Source organism: Microcaecilia unicolor, chromosome 5, assembly GCF_901765095.1.
Source record: "Microcaecilia unicolor chromosome 5, aMicUni1.1, whole genome shotgun sequence".
NCBI classification, from domain to species: domain Eukaryota; kingdom Metazoa; phylum Chordata; class Amphibia; order Gymnophiona; family Siphonopidae; genus Microcaecilia; species Microcaecilia unicolor.
Genome location: NC_044035.1, coordinates 21,194,220 through 21,214,422, shown reverse-complemented (window position 1 = coordinate 21,214,422; position 20,203 = coordinate 21,194,220). Strand labels below are relative to the sequence as shown.

At 48.5% G+C, this 20,203-nt stretch overlaps 1 protein-coding gene across 1 annotated transcript in view; it reads right to left on the bottom strand.

The window, feature by feature from the left end:
- Nucleotides 1–3,270: 3,270 nt before the first annotated feature.
- LOC115471045 (guanylate cyclase 2G-like) overlaps nucleotides 3,271–20,203 on the bottom strand; it is a 108,471-nt gene continuing 91,538 nt past the window's right edge. The window contains exons 18-22 of the mRNA XM_030204713.1: nucleotides 18,046–18,220; nucleotides 12,436–12,534; nucleotides 9,077–9,168; nucleotides 8,749–8,856; nucleotides 3,271–3,339 (exon numbers count right to left, since the gene is read on the bottom strand). Of these exons, the coding sequence (XP_030060573.1) occupies nucleotides 3,301–3,339; nucleotides 8,749–8,856; nucleotides 9,077–9,168; nucleotides 12,436–12,534; nucleotides 18,046–18,220 (513 nt within the window). The 3' untranslated portion in view covers nucleotides 3,271–3,300. The remainder of the gene's footprint in view (nucleotides 3,340–8,748; nucleotides 8,857–9,076; nucleotides 9,169–12,435; nucleotides 12,535–18,045; nucleotides 18,221–20,203) is intronic.

Here is a 20,203-nt window from a genome sequence, read left to right as displayed (position 1 = left end):
CAGTTCCACGATAGACACGACGTCTGTCTCCTTGTGACGGTGGGTTCTACAGCACTGGGGCAATGTGATGTTCAGCACGGTACCCGCGAGACGTCTTCCATTGCAGGTCAACCCTGTCGACCTTCTCACATCTTCTTGTTTTCTCTCCAATCATCTTTAAGACAGTCTTGACAATTGCAATAACTCACCTGACTATGTATTTGAATTCTATTTCAATAAAAACATGTGACAAAATTATTTCAAAAGAAAACCTCTACTGGCCATAAAAAAAAGACGTGATCTTTTAAGGCCCAAATCCATCATCGGTGCTTTGGCCTGGCAATGACTTTACTTATACACTGTCTTCACTAATGGAAGATAAATGCTTTCATATATCGGCCAATTCACAATTAATATGGTTCAGTGTCAGAGCATAGGCAGTGATTATAGATTTCAGAAAAACTAATTTTATCAAGAAGAGTGTCGTTAGGGTTGGATAGGAGTGCCTAGAAGTGGAAAAGCAGTGAGCATAACTGAAAGGAAATATTTGTAAGCAACAAATCTGTTTGTTAGGAAAGTAAATACAAAAACACAAAAAGAAAACGTAAGAATAGCCATACTGGGTAGGTCCAGCCCAAATTGCAGCACCTTAGTTTCTGCCCTGGACCTCAGCGTGTATAACACTAGAAGTAACTCTGTTAGGTTTATTACCTTAAAACTGAGACCAGCAATGAACCGTCGGCCAACAGGACACCCTCCCATTGGCTTGTCTCAGTTTCAATTCATAGTATAGTCTAATCAACAACCGTTGTAAATTCTTTCAATCTTTATTATATCTTTAATACATTTTAATATACCACATTATCTAACAAACATTGCCTAAAATCCCCCATATTATCCAAACATTCTTCCATTCACACTTCTCTCTATATAAAAGGCAACACCAACGTTCTATGAAGCCTCCAGCCGGAAGTGTGAAGGGGGCGAGATATCCGGTTTCCCTATGAGTGTCTGCCCCGCCCTCTCTGTAACACAGTCAGTGAAGGAAAACAGCAGAGCACGAAATCAAATCGCTGGCTCTGTAACAGTGAAGGACTCAGAGGGGGGAGGGGAGAGAGGCCAGAGGGCAGGGACACACACACTCCCACATGCACACAGAAGAAAACATTGCTAGCCCCCGTTTCATTTGCATCAGAAACGGGGCTTTTTTACTAGTATATTCATAAAATACATAAACACTACTACAATATTGTAGTACCTGGAATGAGTGTGTCACTTCTATTTCACAACAATCTAAACAACTCAGCTACTATTTAACCTGTCTTCTGCATAATGAATCATCAACAATTTAGCTTCGTTAGCATATTTACACAATTCATTTATTGCCAGCCTTTAAATTCATCTGGGTATATCAGGTCTTGTCCTTCTTGTATCTTTTAAAGACCAGCGTTGTTCAGTCACTGTTCTTTTCCACAGCAGGCATAACAAAAGGCTATCTTCACAGCGTGACTCCAATCCTCACAGAGATGAGGACTGGAGATGAATGTAACAGTCGTCATGATAAGAGTCCTCCATCTTGAGCAAGCATTCAGCCTTAAGCACAGGTACATAAGAGACATAAATACCGTCAGGCACCACGGTGAGGAAGTGTCTCCCGGTCAGGGCTAAAATCAACAAAGTTCAGGGGCCCCTTTTACTAAGCCGCTCTTTTTTTGAGGAGATACTTGTGGGTACTGAATACCGGCACCTTTTCCATTGTCTGCTAAAATTGGCCGATGGTCCCCAAGTTTTAATGAAAGAGCTCAGGCTCTACACACCAATTCTGCCTTGTCATAGATTCTGTGACTGGTTGCAGGGGGCCTGGCTATTGTGGGGTGGGTCCATACCTCACCCCTGAAGGGTGCTCTGGCATTTGAGTACCGGCACCTTTTGCACTAGAAACAAAATGCACTGGGCCTGCCCTATCCCTAGCGCAGGACAGGTCTTTCCCGCGTACAGAGGCCACTTATAGCATAGTGGTAAAATGACCCCAGTTTCATGTTTCCTATTAACAGCCCTGGACTAATTTCCCCAATAGCTCATGGCCATTAGCGTATGAGCCCTTTCCGCCACCTATTTTGTAGGTGGTAAGGGCTCATGCGCTAATCATACGCTAATCATCATGCGGTAATGTAGCTGCGCTAACTGATAAGCACAGAACACCCCTACTCTCCACCCCCCCCCCCCCCAGACCCACCTCCAGGGCAAAAAAATTAATTCTATTTTGTAGCACGTTGGTAGCACGTGCCTATCCCAAGAGTACCACAGGACACCCGAATGTGCCTCGCGGTAGAGCTTTTTAACCTGCGGTAAGCATGTGTTTGTGCTTACTGCAGCTTAGTAAAAGGGCCCCTCAGTGAGAGGGAATTAGCTCCACCGATCAGGCACAAGAGTGCCCTCCTGCTGTGTCACCTTTCTACATCAGGGGCGTAGCCAGACCTGCCATTTTGGGTGGGCCCAGAGTTAACCTGGGTGGGCCCTTACCACCCTCACCCTCGTAAATGCATACAGTTTTTTTTTTTAACCTTCCCCTCCCTTCCCTTCCATCTCCTCTGCCCCTACTCACGTTTTCATCTTTCGCCCTCCTCCGCCCCAGACCAGCATCTGCTCACCCCATTCCATCCTCATCTGTCATCTGCCCAACTCTGTCTGAACCCCCTGCCCCCCTGGTCTACCTCAGGGTCGTCGCTGGCAGCGATTTTTATAAGCAACCTGCACTGGTCCTGCAGGTTTCCCTCTACTGCGTCCCTACCAGTGAAGAAACAGGAAGTGACATCACCAAGGGTGGGATGCAATTGAGGAAAGCCTGCAAGGCTGCCGCAGGAGTGGGGAGGGAGAGAGGGGGTTCAGAGACAGACAGGCAGATGTTGGGCTGTGGGCGGGGGGAGGGAGGCACCACCGCTAGACTGGTTGGGCCTGAGGCAAGAATGGCCCACCCATAGCTATGCCACGGTTCTACATGTACTGTTCTTATCACTAAATGCACATTACTACTACAGTTTATCTGTGTCCAGTTTAGGCTACGAAGAAGAGAGCAAACCTTTTACTGTAGAATATGATTTTATTTATTTATTTAAATTCATTTTGCAGGTTTGTGGTAGATCAGTCTTCCGTAAGGGATGTGACATCCGGGGTTAGCTAAGCCCTTGTGGCCAGCAAGATGGAGAACTTACTTATCCTTGTATTCACTGTATAATGAATTGCAGATTTTCAAAATCCTTTTATACAGGATGCAGTGAATCTCCTGCTTTGTTCCGTATCTGTAGGCCAGAAGCCTCAAGTTCATTTATGTTCCTCTGTAAGTGTGACCGTAAATTTATCCTATAAAAAGAGAAAAATGATTAGTATTAGAGACTACAGAATAAGGAAAACAAGGCATGAACTGAGGGGCTCAGGCTAATATTTGGGAATTTTTTTTTCATGCCTCCTGATATTTAAAACCATTTAACTGGCCAGGAACAGCTCATGGCTGGTTAAAGAGCAGTTAACCGACTATCCTGCAATATTCAGTGGAAGATAGCCAGTTATCTCCTTGCCAGTTAGCGTGTTGTACTGGATAACTGGTTATAGCACATGATGTAACCGGCTATCCGCCTGCTAAGTTTGGCGGCCTAATCAGGCTGTCAAAGTAGCAGGCCCGTCTTTGGTCAGTTTCAACTTAACCAGCCAACACTGAATATTGATTTGGCCGGTTAAGTTGAAAAAGACAAAAAGAAACTGGATATTCAGTGCCAGTCACCGGAACCGGCCTGGCCTTGAATAGTCAGGCTCAGTGCCGACTGCAGGACTCAGCCTGGCTAACTCCCGTGGTCTGACTATCGGCCCTGTGCTGACTGAGAGGGGCATAATTGAACGGGGACAACCATCTCTAAGGGCACCCATCTCTAAGGACGTCCCGACGAAGGGGCGGGGAAACCCGTATTATCGAAACTACTACTACTACTTAACATTTCTAAAGCGCTACTAGGGTTACGCAGTGCTGTACAATTTAACATGGAAGGACAGTCCCTGCTCAAGGAGCTTACAATCTAAAAAGACAGGTGTACAATCTAAAGACAAGTGTAGAGTCCGTCTGGTAGGTAATACTATATTTCATGAGAGGTTAGGTGCCGAACGCGGCATTGAAGAGGTGAGTTTTAAGCAGAGATTTGAAAATGGGTAGGGAGGGAGCTTGGTGTAGGGGTTGAGGAAGATTGTTCCAGGCAAAGGGTGAGGCAAGGCAGAATGAGCGGAGCCTGGAGTTGGCAGTGGTGGAGAAGGGAACTGACAGGAGGGATTTGTCCTGTGAGCGGAGGTTACGGGCGGGGACATAGGGGGAGATGAGGGTAGAGAGGTAGTGAGGAGCCGCAGACCGGGTGCATTTGTAGGTAAGGAGGAGAAGCTTGAATTGTATGCGGTATCTGATCGGAAGCCAGTGAAGTGACTTGAGGAGAGGAGCGATATGAGTATATCGGAAACAAGATGGGCGTCTATCTTTCGTTTCGATAATACGGTCCGGGACGCCCAAATCTCAACATTTAGATCGACCTTAGAGATGGTTGACCTAAATGTCGAGATGGTCGACCTTAGAGATGGTCGGCCCCGGTTTTCGACAATAATGGAAACCGAGGACGCCCATCTCAAAAATGACCAATTCCAAGGCATTTGGTCAATGGAGGAGCCAGCATTCGTAGTGCACTGGTCCCCCTCACATGCCAGGACACCAACTGGGCACCCTAGGGGGCACTGCAGTGGACTTCACAAATTGCTCCCAGGTGCATAGCTCCCTTACTTTGGGTGCTGAGCCCCCCAAACCCCCCTCAAAACCCACTACCCACAACTGTACACCACTACCATAGCCCTAAGGGGTGAAGGGGGGCACCTACATGTGGGTACAGTGGGTTTCGGGTGGGTTTTGAAGGGCTCACATTTACCAGCACAAGTGCAACAGGTAGAGGGGGATGGGCCTGGGTCTGCCTGCCTGAAGTGCACTGCACCCACTAAAACTGCTCCAGGGACCAGCATACTGCTGTCATGGAGCTAGGTATGACATTTGAGGCTGGCAAAAAAAAATTATTTTTTTTTTTTAGGGTGGAAGGGGGTTGGTGACCACTGAGGGAGTAAAGGGAGGTCATACCCAATTCCCTCCGGTGGTCATCTGGTTAGTTTGGGCACCTTTTTGAGGCTTGGTCGTGAAAAAAAATGGACCAAGTAAAGTCGATCAAATGCTTGTCAGGGACGCCCTTCTTTTTTGCATTATCGGCCGAGGATGCCCATCTCTTAATCAGGCCCCAGTCCCGCTTTCGCTACGGTGCCGACACGCCTCTGTGAACTTTGGTTGTCCCCGTAACGGGAAGCAGTTGAGGACGCCCAAAATCGGCTTTCGATTATGCTGATTCGGGCAACCCTGAGAGAAGGACGCCCATCTCCCGATTTGTGTCGAAAGATGGGCGCCCTTCTCTTTCGAAAATGCCCCTGTGAGTGTATCTTTGCACCTTTTAAATTTTTAATGGACCCCCCTGGTGAAGACTCCACTTTGGAACTAAGTACCGAGACCTTAGGCAGGTCTTTTTTGCGTACCATGCCCGTTTTTTACGCAGCCATTAAAAAGCTTATTTTGTATTTCTTCAATTTATAGTCGTGCTCTACTGTTATCATTAGCAAGCAGCCACCTGAAAATACGAACCTGGGAGTCCTTAATACCTCCTATTTAGGGGGGCGGTAAGGGCTCCTATATTAACCCTGCAGTAACCAGTTAGCATATGCTAATGTGCACCTGTTGGTTACTGCATCTATAGTAACATAGTAGATGACAACAGAAAAAGACCTGCAAGGTCCATCCAGTCTGCCCAACAAGATAAACTCATATGTGCTACTTTTTGTGTATACCCTACTTTGATTTGTACCTGTCCTCTTCAGGGCACAGACCGTAGAAGTCTGCCCAGCACTAGCCCCACCTCCTAACCACCAGCCCCGCCTCCCACCACCGGCTCTGGCACAGACCGTATAAGTCTGCCCAGCACTATTCCCCGCCTCCCACCACCGGATCTGGCACAGACAGTATAAGTCTGCCCAGCACTGTCCCTGCCTCCCAACCACCAGCCCCACCTTCCACCACCGGCTCTGCCACCCAATCTCGGTTAAGCTTCTGAGGATCCATTCTCATGCTCTACATCCACTCTCTGTCCCAGAGAGGCCCCCTTAAAAAATTACAAAAAAATAAATACCACGCACACAGCACCCACTAATGCTAAACGTAATGTAGGACTCTTCAGCGGGTCTTGAATTAGGCCATTCTTCTGCATTAGCTGTGCATTAGTGCATTAGTAAAATGGCCTCTACGTTTGTATGTGATACAATGAAGTGTTAACCCCCCTAATCCTATAACAGGGTGCCTGAAGTTAAGCGCTTAAGTTTACACGTGTGAATGCACATAACTGCTAGCAGAGTGCTCATCAGTATTCTATAATATATGCATGCAACTGTCTTAGCATAAATGCAAATGAGTATATGTCTCTCACTTATAAGCACAACTTATAGAACATTGTCAGTTATGCATATAAGTAACGTGAGTAACATAGCAGATGATGACAGAGACAGACCTGTACGGTCCATCCAGTTTGCCCAACAAGATAAACTCATATGTGCTACTTTATGTGTATACCTGACATTGATTTGTATCTGCCATTTTCAGGGCACAGACCGTAGCAGTCTGCCCAGAACTAGCACTGCCTCCCAACCACTAGCTTCGCCTCCCACCACCGGCTCTGCCACCCAATCTTCGCTAAGCTTCTGAGGATCCCTTCCTTCTGAACAGGATTCCTTTATGTTTATCCCACGCATTTTTGAATTCCGTTACCGTTTTCATCTCCACCACCTCCCGCGGGAGGGCATTCCAAGTATCCACCACTCTCTCTGTGAAAAAATACTTCCTGACATTTTTCCTGAGTCTGCCCCCCTTCAATCTCCTTTCATGTCCTCTCGTTCTACCGCCTTCCCATCTCCGGAAAAGGTTCGTTTGCGGATTAATACCTTTCAAATATTTGAATGTCTGCATCATATCCCCCCCCCCCCCCCCCCTGTTTCTCCTTTCCTCCAGGGTATACATATGTTCAGGTCAGCAAGTCTCTCCTCATACGTCTTGTAACGCAAATCCCATACCATTTTTGTAGCTTTTCTTTGCACCGCTTCAATTCTTTTTACATCCTTGGCAAGATATGGCCTCCAAAACTGAACACAATACACCGTATTTAGGTGCACCCTTTTACACCTGCCAAAGACCTGGCATAAGTAGGTACCTCAATGTAATTGTGCTGATGCCAACTTACATCAATATTCTGTAATGGAATCTGGGGAACCCAAATGCCATTACTGAACAGGTGCTTCTTGAGCTGCATCGAGGCAGCCAGTTAAAGAATTGTCCCCTAAATGACTTGCCCAAAATCACAAGGAGCAGTAGTGGAATTTGATCCCTGGTTTCCCTGGCTGTGGTCAAGCTCCTTCTCTAAAAACAAACACAAAGGACAACCCAAAACCTCATGAACACAAGCAAAGCAAAAACAAAAAGTGAGGTACTGGAAAAATGAGGAAGTCCAAGCACAATAGTATAAAGCTTCTTTATTGATTCCGAAGTACTGCAATCCTATGGTTAGAAGACTCGATACGGCCGTGTTTCGGCTGGTTTGCCTTCGTCAGGAGCCTTCATAACAAAGAATATACATATAAATAATAGTACATAAAAACATAAATATCATAAGAAACATAAAAAATATATATTTAAAACATGAATCCATTATAAAAATGGGAATAAAGTTAAAAGTGTAAAAATATTAAAAAAACATAAAAAGAACAAATGGTGCACATAAAGAAATATTAACACTGTAAGCAAAAGATGTATTGTTTCAGAATTGCTCCAAGCAAACCAACTTGCAGACTTTCTGCACTTTTTCACACCTTAATCTGGTCTTTACAACATCCGTAAAATCCGCCCCTTTCTTTCCGAGCACTCTACCAAAACCCTTATCCACACCCTTGTCACCTCTCGTTTAGACTACTGCAATCTGCTTCTTGCTGGCCTCCCACTTAGTCACCTCTCCCCTCTCCAGTCAGTTCAAAACTCTGCTGCCCGTCTCATCTTCCGCCAGGGTCGCTTTACTCATACTACCCCTCTTCTCAAGACCCTTCACTGGCTCCCTATCCGTTTTCGCATCCTGTTCAAACTTCTTCTACTAACCTATAAATGTACTCACTCTGCTGCTCCCCAGTATCTCTCCACACTGGTCCTTCCCTACACCCCTTCCCGTGCACTCCGCTCCATGGATAAATCCTTCTTATCTGTTCCCTTCTCCACTACTGCCAACTCCAGACTTCGCGCCTTCTGTCTCGCTGCACCCTACGCCTGGAATAAACTTCCTGAGCCCCTACGTCTCGCCCCATCCTTGGCCACCTTTAAATCTAGACTGAAAGCCCACCTCTTTAACACTGCTTTTGACTCATAACCACTTGTAACCACTCGCATCCACCTACCCTCCTCTCTTCCTTCCCGTTCACCTTAATTGATTTGATTTGCTTACTTTATTTATTTTTTGTCTATTAGATTGTAAGCTCTTTGAGCAGGGACTGTGTTTCTTCTATGTTTGTGCAGTGCTGCGTATGCCTTGTAGCGCTATAGAAATGCTAAATAGTAGTAGTCCAGGTCTTGAATCTGACCCATATCATATATGCAAAAGAGGCTGTGCCCTACCCTCTTACCTCACAGGCACTGCTGCACTGTTCATCCTCGTCAGCATCAAAGTCTGGTAAAGGCATGCTGAATCCAACTTTACCTTTTAACCAGAATGTTCTATGTTCTCCTTTTCCCTAACAACGGGGGGGAAAAAAACAGGGATAGTCTTAAAGCACTAAATAACATTTATATATTTTGTTTGTTATGTCTGTGCTGTTTTATTTGTACTCTGCTTAGCTATAGGTGGAATATAAATGAATAAACCTGTAATCTGCTTACAGCCCTGGCTGTCACAGGCTGTTGGCATCCAGTCTACTTGGACCACGCCCAGCTACCTTACCAATCACGGCTCACCTTGATTTGAACAGTTCCTCTTTCTTGCAAGTCATAGCCACCGATCTGCTGCAGAGCCTTTCCAGTAGTCTCAGAGATATGAATTCGCAGAGCTAGGGCAAAGCAAGATTTTGTTAATTTGGTAATAATACAGAAAGCTTTTGACTAGAAAAATATCAAATGCAACAACCAGTGGCCAAAAGGTACCAGCCCACAGGCAAGAGGGCCTGGCCACAGGGGCTAAAATGCCCCAAATGCAACCAAGAAGTGACCTGTAGACCAACCCCAAGAGAGAAAACGAGACCTAGGACTCAACCAAAGAATATCCATCATGGTTGGGGTCTATAGGCGTCAGACCTCCACAAAAACAAAAAGCAGCTGCACCACCCCTTCTTGTACCATCTGCTGGAGATGGAGAAATACTGACTAGCTGCAGGTTGCACATGCTATTGTACCGGTGAGGTCACTGGGGACTGTCTGTTATTTCCCTACCTCCATCAGGGGATATAACCCACTGGTGTGGACTGGGCTAGCGGGATGATAAGGAAATGGCAATGTTCTAGTCATTTACACAAAGAAATGACCTCGTATTAAATACCAACTAGCGGAGAAGTATGTGCCATGACTTGTTAGTGTGCATTTTGCCAGTGGGCATGTGCGTGGGTAAAGTTTGGGCAGAGCACACATGTACATGCTTAAATGTTCTTGCATGTAACTACAAAGGGAGGGGCATGGATGGGGCACGGTCATTCCCACTATTTTTTGCACACGCTTTATAGAATTTCCATATTTATGAGCGCAACTGCTGCATTTAGGGATGACCATTTACACCAGCCAGGAACAGACTGACCATTCGAGCAACCGGACAGTGCCAAGGGCTAAGAGGCTCTGCCTGGTTGACCGTCAAACACTACAACCCCACCCCCCCTGGTCCTACCTTGAAGGGCCCTGGTGTTCTAGTGGCCTCTATGTGTGTGTGAGGGGGGGCAGGAAAGAACAACACTCTTTCCTGTCTGCTGTGTTTTAAAAATGGCTGCTGAGACTCCCTGCGGCAGTCTTGCGAGACTGTCAAGACCCATAAGACTACCGCAAGGAGTCTTGGCCACCATTTTGAAAACACGGCGGTGCTGGGCAGAATAACAATAGTGGGCAGGAAAGAGTGGGGCTCTTTCTTGCCCCTGAAGAAGACACAAGACCACCAGAGCCCTTCAAGGTAAGACCTACTGAGGCTCGGGGGACTGTGGTGTGTGGGAGGGACCGGCGGCTGTGGCGTTAGGGGGAGCGGCAGTGCGAAAGACTATGCTGTGTGAGAGAGGCAGCAGCTGTGGTGGTGGGGGGTGTAACAGCAGCACGGCAATGGAGGTGGTGGGGGGGGGGGGGGGGGGGGGGGAGGCAGCATGGCTGGACCCATCCAAGTTTAAAATCAACTCTGGCAAGATGTACATTCCAAATCCAACATATTATATTCACAACATTGAAAATAAAATAATTTTTTGTACCTTTTTGTTGTCTGGTCATTTTATTTTTCAAATCATATTGGTCCCAGTCTCTGGTTTCTGCTTCTCTCTCTTAACTCACTTGCCAGGGTCTCCTATCTCACATTTCTTCTTTCTCCATGTCCATCATCCATCTCCCATCTCTGTTTTCCTATATTTCCTTGTCCAGTATCTCCCCTGTGTTCATATTCCCTCATCCATCACCATTCCTCTGTGTACCTACAGTATGCACCCCATGCCCAGCATATCCCTTCTGTGTTCCTATTCTCCTCTTTGTCTGGTATCTCTCTCCCCCACCCTCGTGTCCATATACCTCCTTCTCCAGTGTCCAGCATTGTATCTCTATTCCATATCCCCTTCCCCCCCCCCTTGTCAGGCATTGTCCCTCTGTGCCCATATGCCATCCCCATACAGCATCTCACATTTATGTCCCTGTCCCCATGCTCCCACCTAATGCCCATCATCTCCCTTCTGTATCTGTATACTTACCCTATGTTCCCTTTCTCCCTCCTCCACATCAATGTGTCCCTCTCCTCTCTGATCCCACCTCCCAACCAGCTTCTCTTCCTCTCTTTTTTTTCCACTTATGCATCTGGCTCTTTCTCCCACTGTGGGTTCAGCATTTGACCCCCCCCCCCCTCTTCCTTTATCCCCTTGTCAAGCATCTCTCTCCCTTCCCTCTAACCCTTCCCATAGGTCCAGCACCTTTCTCTCTTTGCTCCAGCCCTCCTTGCAGGTCCACATCTCTCTCTCCTTTCCCTTCAGTCATCCCCTGCATATCCAGCACCTCTCCTCCAGCCCCCCCCCCCCTCTACATGTCCAGCATCTCTCTCCCTTTCATCCAGCCCCCCACTACATGTTCAGCACCTCTCTCCCTTTCATCCAGCCCCCCACTACATGTCCAGCATCTCTCTCCCTTTCATCCAGCCCCTCTACATGTCCAACACCTCTCCCCCTTCACTTCAACCCTCTACATATCCTTTCTCTCTTTGCTCCAGCCCTCCTTGCAGGTCCACATCTCTCTCCTTTCCCTTCAGCCATCCCCTGCATATCCAGCACCTCTCCTCCCCACATGTCCAGCATCTCTCTCCCTTTCATCCAGCCCCCCACTACGTTTAGCACCTCTCTCCCTTTCATCCGGTCCCCCTACTACATGTTTAGCACCTCTCTCCCTTTCATCCAGTCCCCCTACATGTCCAGCACCTCTCACCTTCACTTCAACCCTCTGCATATCCAGCACATCTCCCCTTTCCCTCCAACCCCCCTGCAAATCCAGCACCTCTCCACTTCCCTCCAACCTCCCCCCTGCAAGTCCAGTACCTCTCTCCCTTCCGTTCTCTCCAACGCATTAAATGAACAGCCCTAGTTGCTGTGTCTGGCGACACCCATACACAATAAGAAGAAATAACAAGAGAATCACAAGGGAGAGACAGAGAGATATAGACTTGGGGATAAGGAAGGACATAGATATGTCCTGGGTACAGTGGCGTTCCTAGCGTCGACGACATCCGGGGCGGATTGCCGATGTGCCCCCCCCCCCCCGGCGAAATGACACCCCTCCCGGGTGCACACTGGTAGGTGGGGGTGCCGCGGCGCACGCCTGTCGGCTGCGAGTTCGAATCGCTACGCTAAATTCTCTCGTTCGCTGCAGCTCCCTCCCTCTGCCCCGGAACAGGAAGTAACCTGTTCCGGGGCAGAGGGAGGGAACTGCAGCAAACGAGAGAATTTAGCGTAGCGATTCGAAGTCGCAGCCGACAGGCGCGCGCCACGGCACCCCCTAGCGGCATGCACCGGGGGCGGACCGCCCCCCCCCCCCCCTTGGTACGCCACTGCCTGGGTATAAGATGAGAGAAAAGAACCAAATGAAAAGAAAATGTTACTTACGTAAGCTGTTGCTTTCCATTCTTGAAGCCATGTTAACAGTATCCCCAAACAAGCAGTATCTTGGCATCGTGGTCCCCACCACACCTGCCACTACCGGACCTGCAAAAAGTGTCACCAGATGATGAGACAGAATGTGGTGTGAGGGCTGCACATGATGAGCTGCAACTCACACCAGCCCCAAAAGAGCTGGGAAGGACAAATCAGCAGTTTTAAAACCCTTGGCAGACTTATTCACCAAAAGCAACTTCAGTGGTATCGGCCCCCAAAGTGTAGCAAGTCCCTTTCAGTCAACATGCTTCCCAAGGGTGTCGCTACACCAGCTGTAGATTGTGCGTGGAGCATTTCAGTCCTCATAACTCTATTGCTCCTGCAGAAAATTGAAATCTTGGCTGTTTGCAATATCTTTTTAACAGGCTGACACAAGAATGATCTAGAGTTGATTTTTGGACATTAAAGACCAAGGAAATCCCTCTTTTGAGGCAGTGGCGTAGCCAAGGGTGGGCTGGGGTGGGCCCAGGCCCACCAACTTTAGGTTCAGGCCCACCAAGTAGCAGCACACCTATAATGTGGCTGGCAGGGACCCCAAGCCCCACCAGCCAAAAACTCCCAACAACTGTTTGCTGCCGGTGAAAATCTGCTAATTAAAAGGTATACATGGGAGAGGGGATGTTTGAAAGACCATATGGCATGCAGGCGAGAGAGGAAGAAACCAAATCACTTGTAGGACAAGGTGGAGTGCTGCCCACCCACCTTGGGTCCAGGCCCACCCAAACTTGGGTGTCTGGCTACACCCCTGTTTTGAGGTCATCTGAAAAAGGGACTGTGTAACCAGAAAAGCTCACGAGTTTGCAATCTTTTAAATTTGTTTGGGTCCCCTTAAGAGATTTCACAATCTACAAAAATTCTAGTTAGCCAAAACTAATTTCTGAGCTCAGCATATTCAGAAAGAGACATATTTAGAAGGAGTAATACAGAAAGAAATTTAAAGCTAGCATGATGCTCCAGGTTAAATGAAAACGTCAGTATTTTATGAAACGTTGAGGCCACATAGGCAGCTATTTTGAGGGTACTTTATAAAGACATATAGCCAGCTACGTGTCTTCATAAAATAGTCTTATATAAGCTGCCAAAATCATGACTAAATGGAGCCACATATATTTACACCGCAGGAGAAGGTGTAACTGTATGTGACTGAAACAGGAGTGGGTTCACATTTTATAACCAATGCACATACTTGATGACTCTCCTGTGATCAGGGGCGGCCCAAGGCAAAATGCCGCCTGAGGCAGAGATGAGATGCCTCCCGGGCCCCACCTCCCAGGCCACAGTCTGGCAACTTCTCCCTTCCTTCCTCCACCCCTTTTCCCAAGTTTACCTTTTTCCATTTTCCAAAATATGGTGGAGGCAGCGATTCCCATATGCTGCCCTGATGCTAGCACCAGCCTCTTTTCTACTGCGGCCCAGGAAACAGGAAGTTACATCAAAGAGGCAGGTCACAGTAAAGAGAAGAATCTGGTGTGTCGGCGGCAGGGCAGCATATGGGAATCACTGCCGCTGCCTTTTGCAAAATAGAAAAAGAAGGTAAATTCAGGGAAGGGGTTGGAGGAAGGAACAGGGAGATGCCTCTCCTGGAAGAGAGCCGCCTGAGGCCCCCGCCTCAGTTGGCCTAACGGTAGGGCCGCCACTGCCTGTGATTAACCCATATTATGGTCCCGAATATTCCTATACAGGGGTCATGGAAAAAGTATATACTGGGGCTCATTTTCAAAGCACTTAGACATACAAAGTTCCATACGTTGCTGAAGGCTCACTTCTTTGCCAACGCTTACTCCCCTAGTTACTCTTCTGATTGATACACCCTTCATGATCCCCACCCTGCTTGGTTTCCCATTGTTAGCTACTGCTCCTTCTGTCTATTCTCTGTCATCTTTGCAATATTTCCTTTATTGTAAATTTTCTTAATTTTCTATAAGCCACATTGTTCCTGCATGAGTGGGAAAATGTGGGATACAAATGAACCATAAATAAATGTGTGAAGAGCTGTGCATGGAATTTTGGGGGCATGGGGTGTGTGGGGTGGGGAGCATCTGAGGCAAGGGGGTGGGGGATGGGGCAACTGGGGGAGATGTCTGGGGTAGTTAGGTGTCTCTTAAAGGCACAGAGCAATGTCAAGGGTCACACTTTCCACATCACTTCACATTATCTTACCTCTGCTGTCCCTACTGTGTCCCTCTCTTATTCTTCTCTTCACCCTCCCCTCTCCTTACCTTTATTGTATTACCCTCTGATCCCCCTCTCCCACTCTCCCCATGCCTATACATGAAGCTTTCTTAGGCTGAGACTGAGTGTCAGACCCTTTGCGTTCCTGTACTACTAATTCCCCTCTGCCTCCCAATCTGGCTTCTAAACAGCTCCAGCCAGGTTGACAACAGAAGCCGTGTTTAAGCCTAGGCCCCCCCAATTTGGGTTCGGGCCCCCCCCCCAAAAAAAATTGAGGAGCTGCCTACCGCTTTGACTGTTGGGGGTCCCCAAGCCCTGCCAGTGGAAGCCCTATTCTGTGCAAAGTTAGGGAGTCTGGCAGTTGGCCGTGCTTTTCCTGGGCTGCTGATGCGCCAACCACATCCTCCCCCCCCAAAAAAACATTCTTGGTTTTTCTGTGAAACTGAGCATGTTCGAGGGAGCTCCACCTCCACACATGCTTGGTTTTCATGCATGCACACAGGGGTGGGCCTCCCTTGCATGCTCAGTTTCACAAAAAAAACGAGCATGTGCAGGGGGAGTGGCGCACCAGCAGCCCAGGAAAAACGCTGCTAATACCAGGCTTCAGATGGAGGAGGCCTTCTGCTGGTGGGACTTGGGGATCCCTGCCAGCTCAGGTATGTGGGATTGCGAGGGTGGAGAGTGGTAGGGGATTGAGAAAAATTTAGTGCCCACCCTCCCACATTGAACTCCGCCCTCCCCCCAAAAATGAGGTGTGGCTACGTCCTGGTTTAAGCAGACATCTAGTGGCATGGGCAAGGCCATACCGAGCTACAGTTGCATCCTGTGTGACTTGCCTACTGTCGCCCCTCTGCCTCACTTCACCACCACCAACGAATGAAAACAGTGAACTGGAAGCAATTTTTGCGCCTCTAAATATCTGCAACCCGTGAGGCCAAACTCCTTGCACAGCCATTGGACGATAAGTCTTGCAGTGTGAGCTGTCAGATGGGGCGTAGCTACTATGGAGCCACGGGGGCCTGGGCCCCCTTAGATTTGGCCCTGCACCCCTCTGCCGTGACCCTCTCGACCCCCCCCTTTCCGCCGGCAGCCCTCCCCGCCGCCATTGCGTACCTTTGCTGGCGGGGGACCCCAACCCCCGCCAGCCAAAGTTCTCTCCTCAACCGCGCGGCGTTGCTTGCTGAATTATCTGATCAAGTTTCTGTTTGTGCGTCTGACGTCCTGCACGTTGTGCACGTTGTGCAGGACATCAGACGCATGCACAGAAACTTGATCAGATCATTCAGCAAGCAACGCTCCGCGGCCGAGAACTTCGGCTGGCGGGGGTTGGGGTCCCCCACCAGCAAAGGTATGCGGCGGGAGAGGGTTGGTGGCGGGAAGGGGGGGGGACGAGAGGGTTGTGGTGGCGGTGTGTGTGTGTGAAAGTTGGCAGTGGCAGGCAGGGGGGGTCAGCGGCGCCGAGGGGGCTAAAATGTGCCCCCTCACCTCGGGCTCTGGACCCCCCTCCCGTTGAAGTCTAGCTACGCCCCATCTCTGTACTATTTGTTGGCTCGTGCTTGCCCAGACAGATGGACTTACCTTGACAACAGGTACTCTCACATAAGAAAGATGACTGAAATAAGTAGGGAGGGATTTGGGATTTAGCTCGTGCCTTTTTCAAAAGTCACCTACCCCACTAAATTGCTGTTATTTCCTACAGCGAGAGAAGACGGGAAGATTGCATGCACATATTTGAAGATATCATTCTGTGCAAGCACCTTACCCACATAACCTGTACAAACCCCAAGGAACATTCCTTTATAAAGCGGTTAAAAGTACATCATGAGCCCTGCATTCACTTTTCAGCTGCTCCAGAGAGCCAACTTACCCTCCCGGTTCCCAAATTAAAAAGGTTTCACTTTGTTATTCCGTAAATCAATTCACAAGAATGTAATTTAAGAATAGCACCAGCTGCTCTGATGTGGCAGACTGCAACATTCGAACAGACAGAACTATAATTACAATCTTTACTTCAGAACATGATTGTAATTTAATCGACTTACGGCACCGTTTCCAGTAGTATCAATCCATCATAGGCGTAGTTTGACTGTTTCATTTGGGGGGGGGCAAAGAATGGGCGGAGCATATTAGCATACATTTGCATATATACATATGCAAATGAATATGCTAATATGGAGAAAGGAATTGAAATTTACAGGCAAAATATCACAGATGCACATTTCAAAAAGCTGACACATTTCAATTAATAAATTATGAATAAAATACTTTTATCTACCTTTTTGTCTGATCATTTAGTTTTTCTATTCGCTTTGGTCCCAGTGTCTTCTGTTTTATGCAGTGTCTTCTTTCCAGTAGGCTTCCCTCTGCTCCCCACTCTCCCAGTCCCATCCATCTTCTGTTCCTTCCCTCTGCTCACCATCCCTCCATCCCATCCATCTTCTGCTCCTTCCCTCTGCTGTGCCTGACCTCTCCCAATCCCATCCATCTCCTGGTCCATCCCTCTGCTCCCCACCCCTCCATCTCTTGCTCCTTCCCTCTGCTCCCCACCCCTCCCAGTCCCATCCATCTCTTGCTCCTTCCCTCTGCTCCCCACCCCTCCCAGTCCCATCCATCTTCTGTTCCTTCCCTCTGCTCACCATCCCTCCATCCCATCCATCTTCTGCTCCTTCCCTCTGCTGTGCCTGACCTCTCCCAATCCCATCCATCTCCTGGTCCATCCCTCTGCTCCCCACCCCTCCCAGTTCCATCCATCTTCCTTCTACTGCCCCCCCCCCCGCGAGGTCCAAGATCGTGACTCCGTTACCCCCTCTCTTCCTCCCTCCCTCCGGCGCAGGCAACAGTCTTCAGCTTTTTCAGCGTTCCTGGCAGCGGTAGCGATGTACACGCTGCCTTCGGTCTGCCCCGGAAGCCTTCTCTTCAAGTTCCTGTTCCCACCTATGCGGGAACAGGAACTTGAAGAGAAGGCTTTGGGGCAGAGCCGAAGGCAGCGTGTACATCGCTACCGCTGCCAGGAACGCTGAAAAAGACTGCTGCCTGCGCCGGAGGGAGGGAGGAAGAGAGAGGGGTAGACAGACATGCTCCTCTCTGTCCGCTTGGCTTCCCTGCCCTCTCTGTCCGCGTCCCGCCTTCCTCTGACGTCAGAGGAAGGCGGGACGCAGACAGAGAGGGCAGGGAAGCCAAGCGGACGGAGAGGAGCGCGTGCCTGCATGTGTTTTTTTTTTAAACTAATGGCGCGGCGGCGCCTCGTCGTCATTTGAGGGGGCATTGCCCCCCCTCGCCCCCCCCCCAGTCTACGCCTATGCAATCCATGCAGTTTTAGAATGGGAAAAACTGTTGGAATGCTTGGAAGCAACAATCGTTACTGGATCACACAAGCTTCATTCACTTCACCTGTGTTAAGGCCTATTCGGAGCTTCAGTTTCTCCTTGGGCCTATGTCTTATTTTGAACAGTATAATAGCGCTGAGAAAGTGCAGGGACATGGTGGAAATCTCGTCAACATGGTGCATTCCATTGCGCAGGGGGAGGCCACTCGCCACCATGTATGCATCTCCAATGGTTTCAACCTAAGAGAGAGGCAAAATGGCATCACTTTCTTGTCCTTCTAAAGTTGGTAGAAAATCTGTGACACAAAGAGGGGAATAATCAAAAGAGGCGCCCAAGTTTTCCTGAGGATGTCCTCGCAGGACGTCCCCGCGAAGGGGCGAGGAAACCCGTATTATCAAAACAAGATGGGCGTCCATCTTTCGTTTCGATAATATGGACGGGGACGCCCAAATATCAACATTTAGGTTGACCTTAGAGATGGTCATCCTTAGAGATGGTCGTCCCCGGTTTTCGCCGATAATGGAAACCGAGGACGCCCATCTCAGAAACGACCAAATCCAAGCCATTTGGTCATGGGAGAAGCCAGCATTTCTAGTGCACTGGTCCCCCTCATATGCCAGGACACCAACCGGGCACCCTAGGGGGCACTGCAGTGGACTTCAGAAATTACTCCCAGGTGCATAGCTCCCTTACCTTGGGTGCTGAGCCCCCAAAACTCACTCCCCACAACTGTACACCACTACCATAGCCCTTAGGGATGAAGGGGGGCACCTAGATGTGGGTACAGTGGGTTTCTGGTGGGTTTTGGAGGGCTCGCTGTTTCCTCCACAAGTGTAACGGGTAGGGGGGGGTGGGCCTGGGTCCGCCTGCCTGAAGTGCACTGCAGTACCCACTAAAACTGTTCCAGGGACCTGCATACTGCTGTCATGGAGCTGGGTATAATATTTGAGGCTGGCATAAAGGCTGGCAAAAAATATTTAAAACAATTTTTTTAGGGTGGGAGGGGGTTAGTGACCACTGGGGGAGTAAGGGGAGGTCATCCTCGATTCCCTCCGGTGGTCATCTGGTCATTTAGGGCACATTTTTGTGGCTTGGTCGTAAAAACAAAAAGGACCAAGTAAAGTCACCCAGGTGTTCGTCAGGGACGCCCTTCTTTTTTCCATTATCAGCCGAGGACACCCATGTGTTAAGCATGCTCCAGTCCCGCCTTCGCTATGCTTCCGACACGCCCCCATGAACTTCCGTCGTCCCCGCGACTGAAAGCAGTTGAGGACGCCCAAAATCGGCTTTCGATTATGCCGATTTGGGCGACCCTGTGAGAAGGACGCCCATCTTCCGATTTGTGTCAAAAGATGGGCGCCCTTCTCTTTCGAAAATAAGCCTGAAAGCCTAAGAAAAAAAGACCTAAGCGCGCTCCAGATATATTCACTGGAGTTAAAAATAGAAAGGAGTGGAGAACATAACTGAAAATTCAACTGTTTAGCAGGCTTCACTAGAGTACAAGAAGATACAATTTTCCAATGGAAAGAGAAATTCAGGGACAAAATCAAGATATGAAGCTGGAGAGAGGGAGACTCTGACAAACTGCAAAATAGTAGGGATGGGCTGTCTTCTGTAATGACACACATATCCCATGACGTCGTGTGTTGTTGAGAAACAAAAATGAGCAAAAAACTGCAACATTTTCTCTCATTTTCCATACATAGTGCACAGTCTTGTGGAAAAAATGCACACTCTTTCCTGATAGTGCACACATGCACAATAGTTCTCACGAGTGCACCAATGGGAAAGAGTGTATATGCTTTTCAAAGAGGGTGCACTCTTATTGACATTGCTCCCCTGATGACAAAATGGCCATGAAAACCCAAATAAAACAACAATTCCCAGAAACAACATGAAACGAAAATTTTCCAGTTGTTCATCCTTAACAAATACATCTTTCTGAAAGGGTGGTGTTCATCTGGTGAGCAGCACGACTGATGGTGCTAGAAGCCAACACTAACTGAAGTGAAACATATTTGAAACTGACAGGGCAGATCATTTTTATCACAGCTGTAAATTCCCTTATAAAAATCTGCTGAGTTGGTGGCTGCTAGCTGAAGCATTTGTCCAGCTCTGATCTCCACCGCATTGCCTGCCCTACTCTTCCCCTCATATTGCTGCATACAGGGCAGGCACTGCGGCGGAGACCAGAGCTGGACAAATGGAGTGGAGGAGTGGCC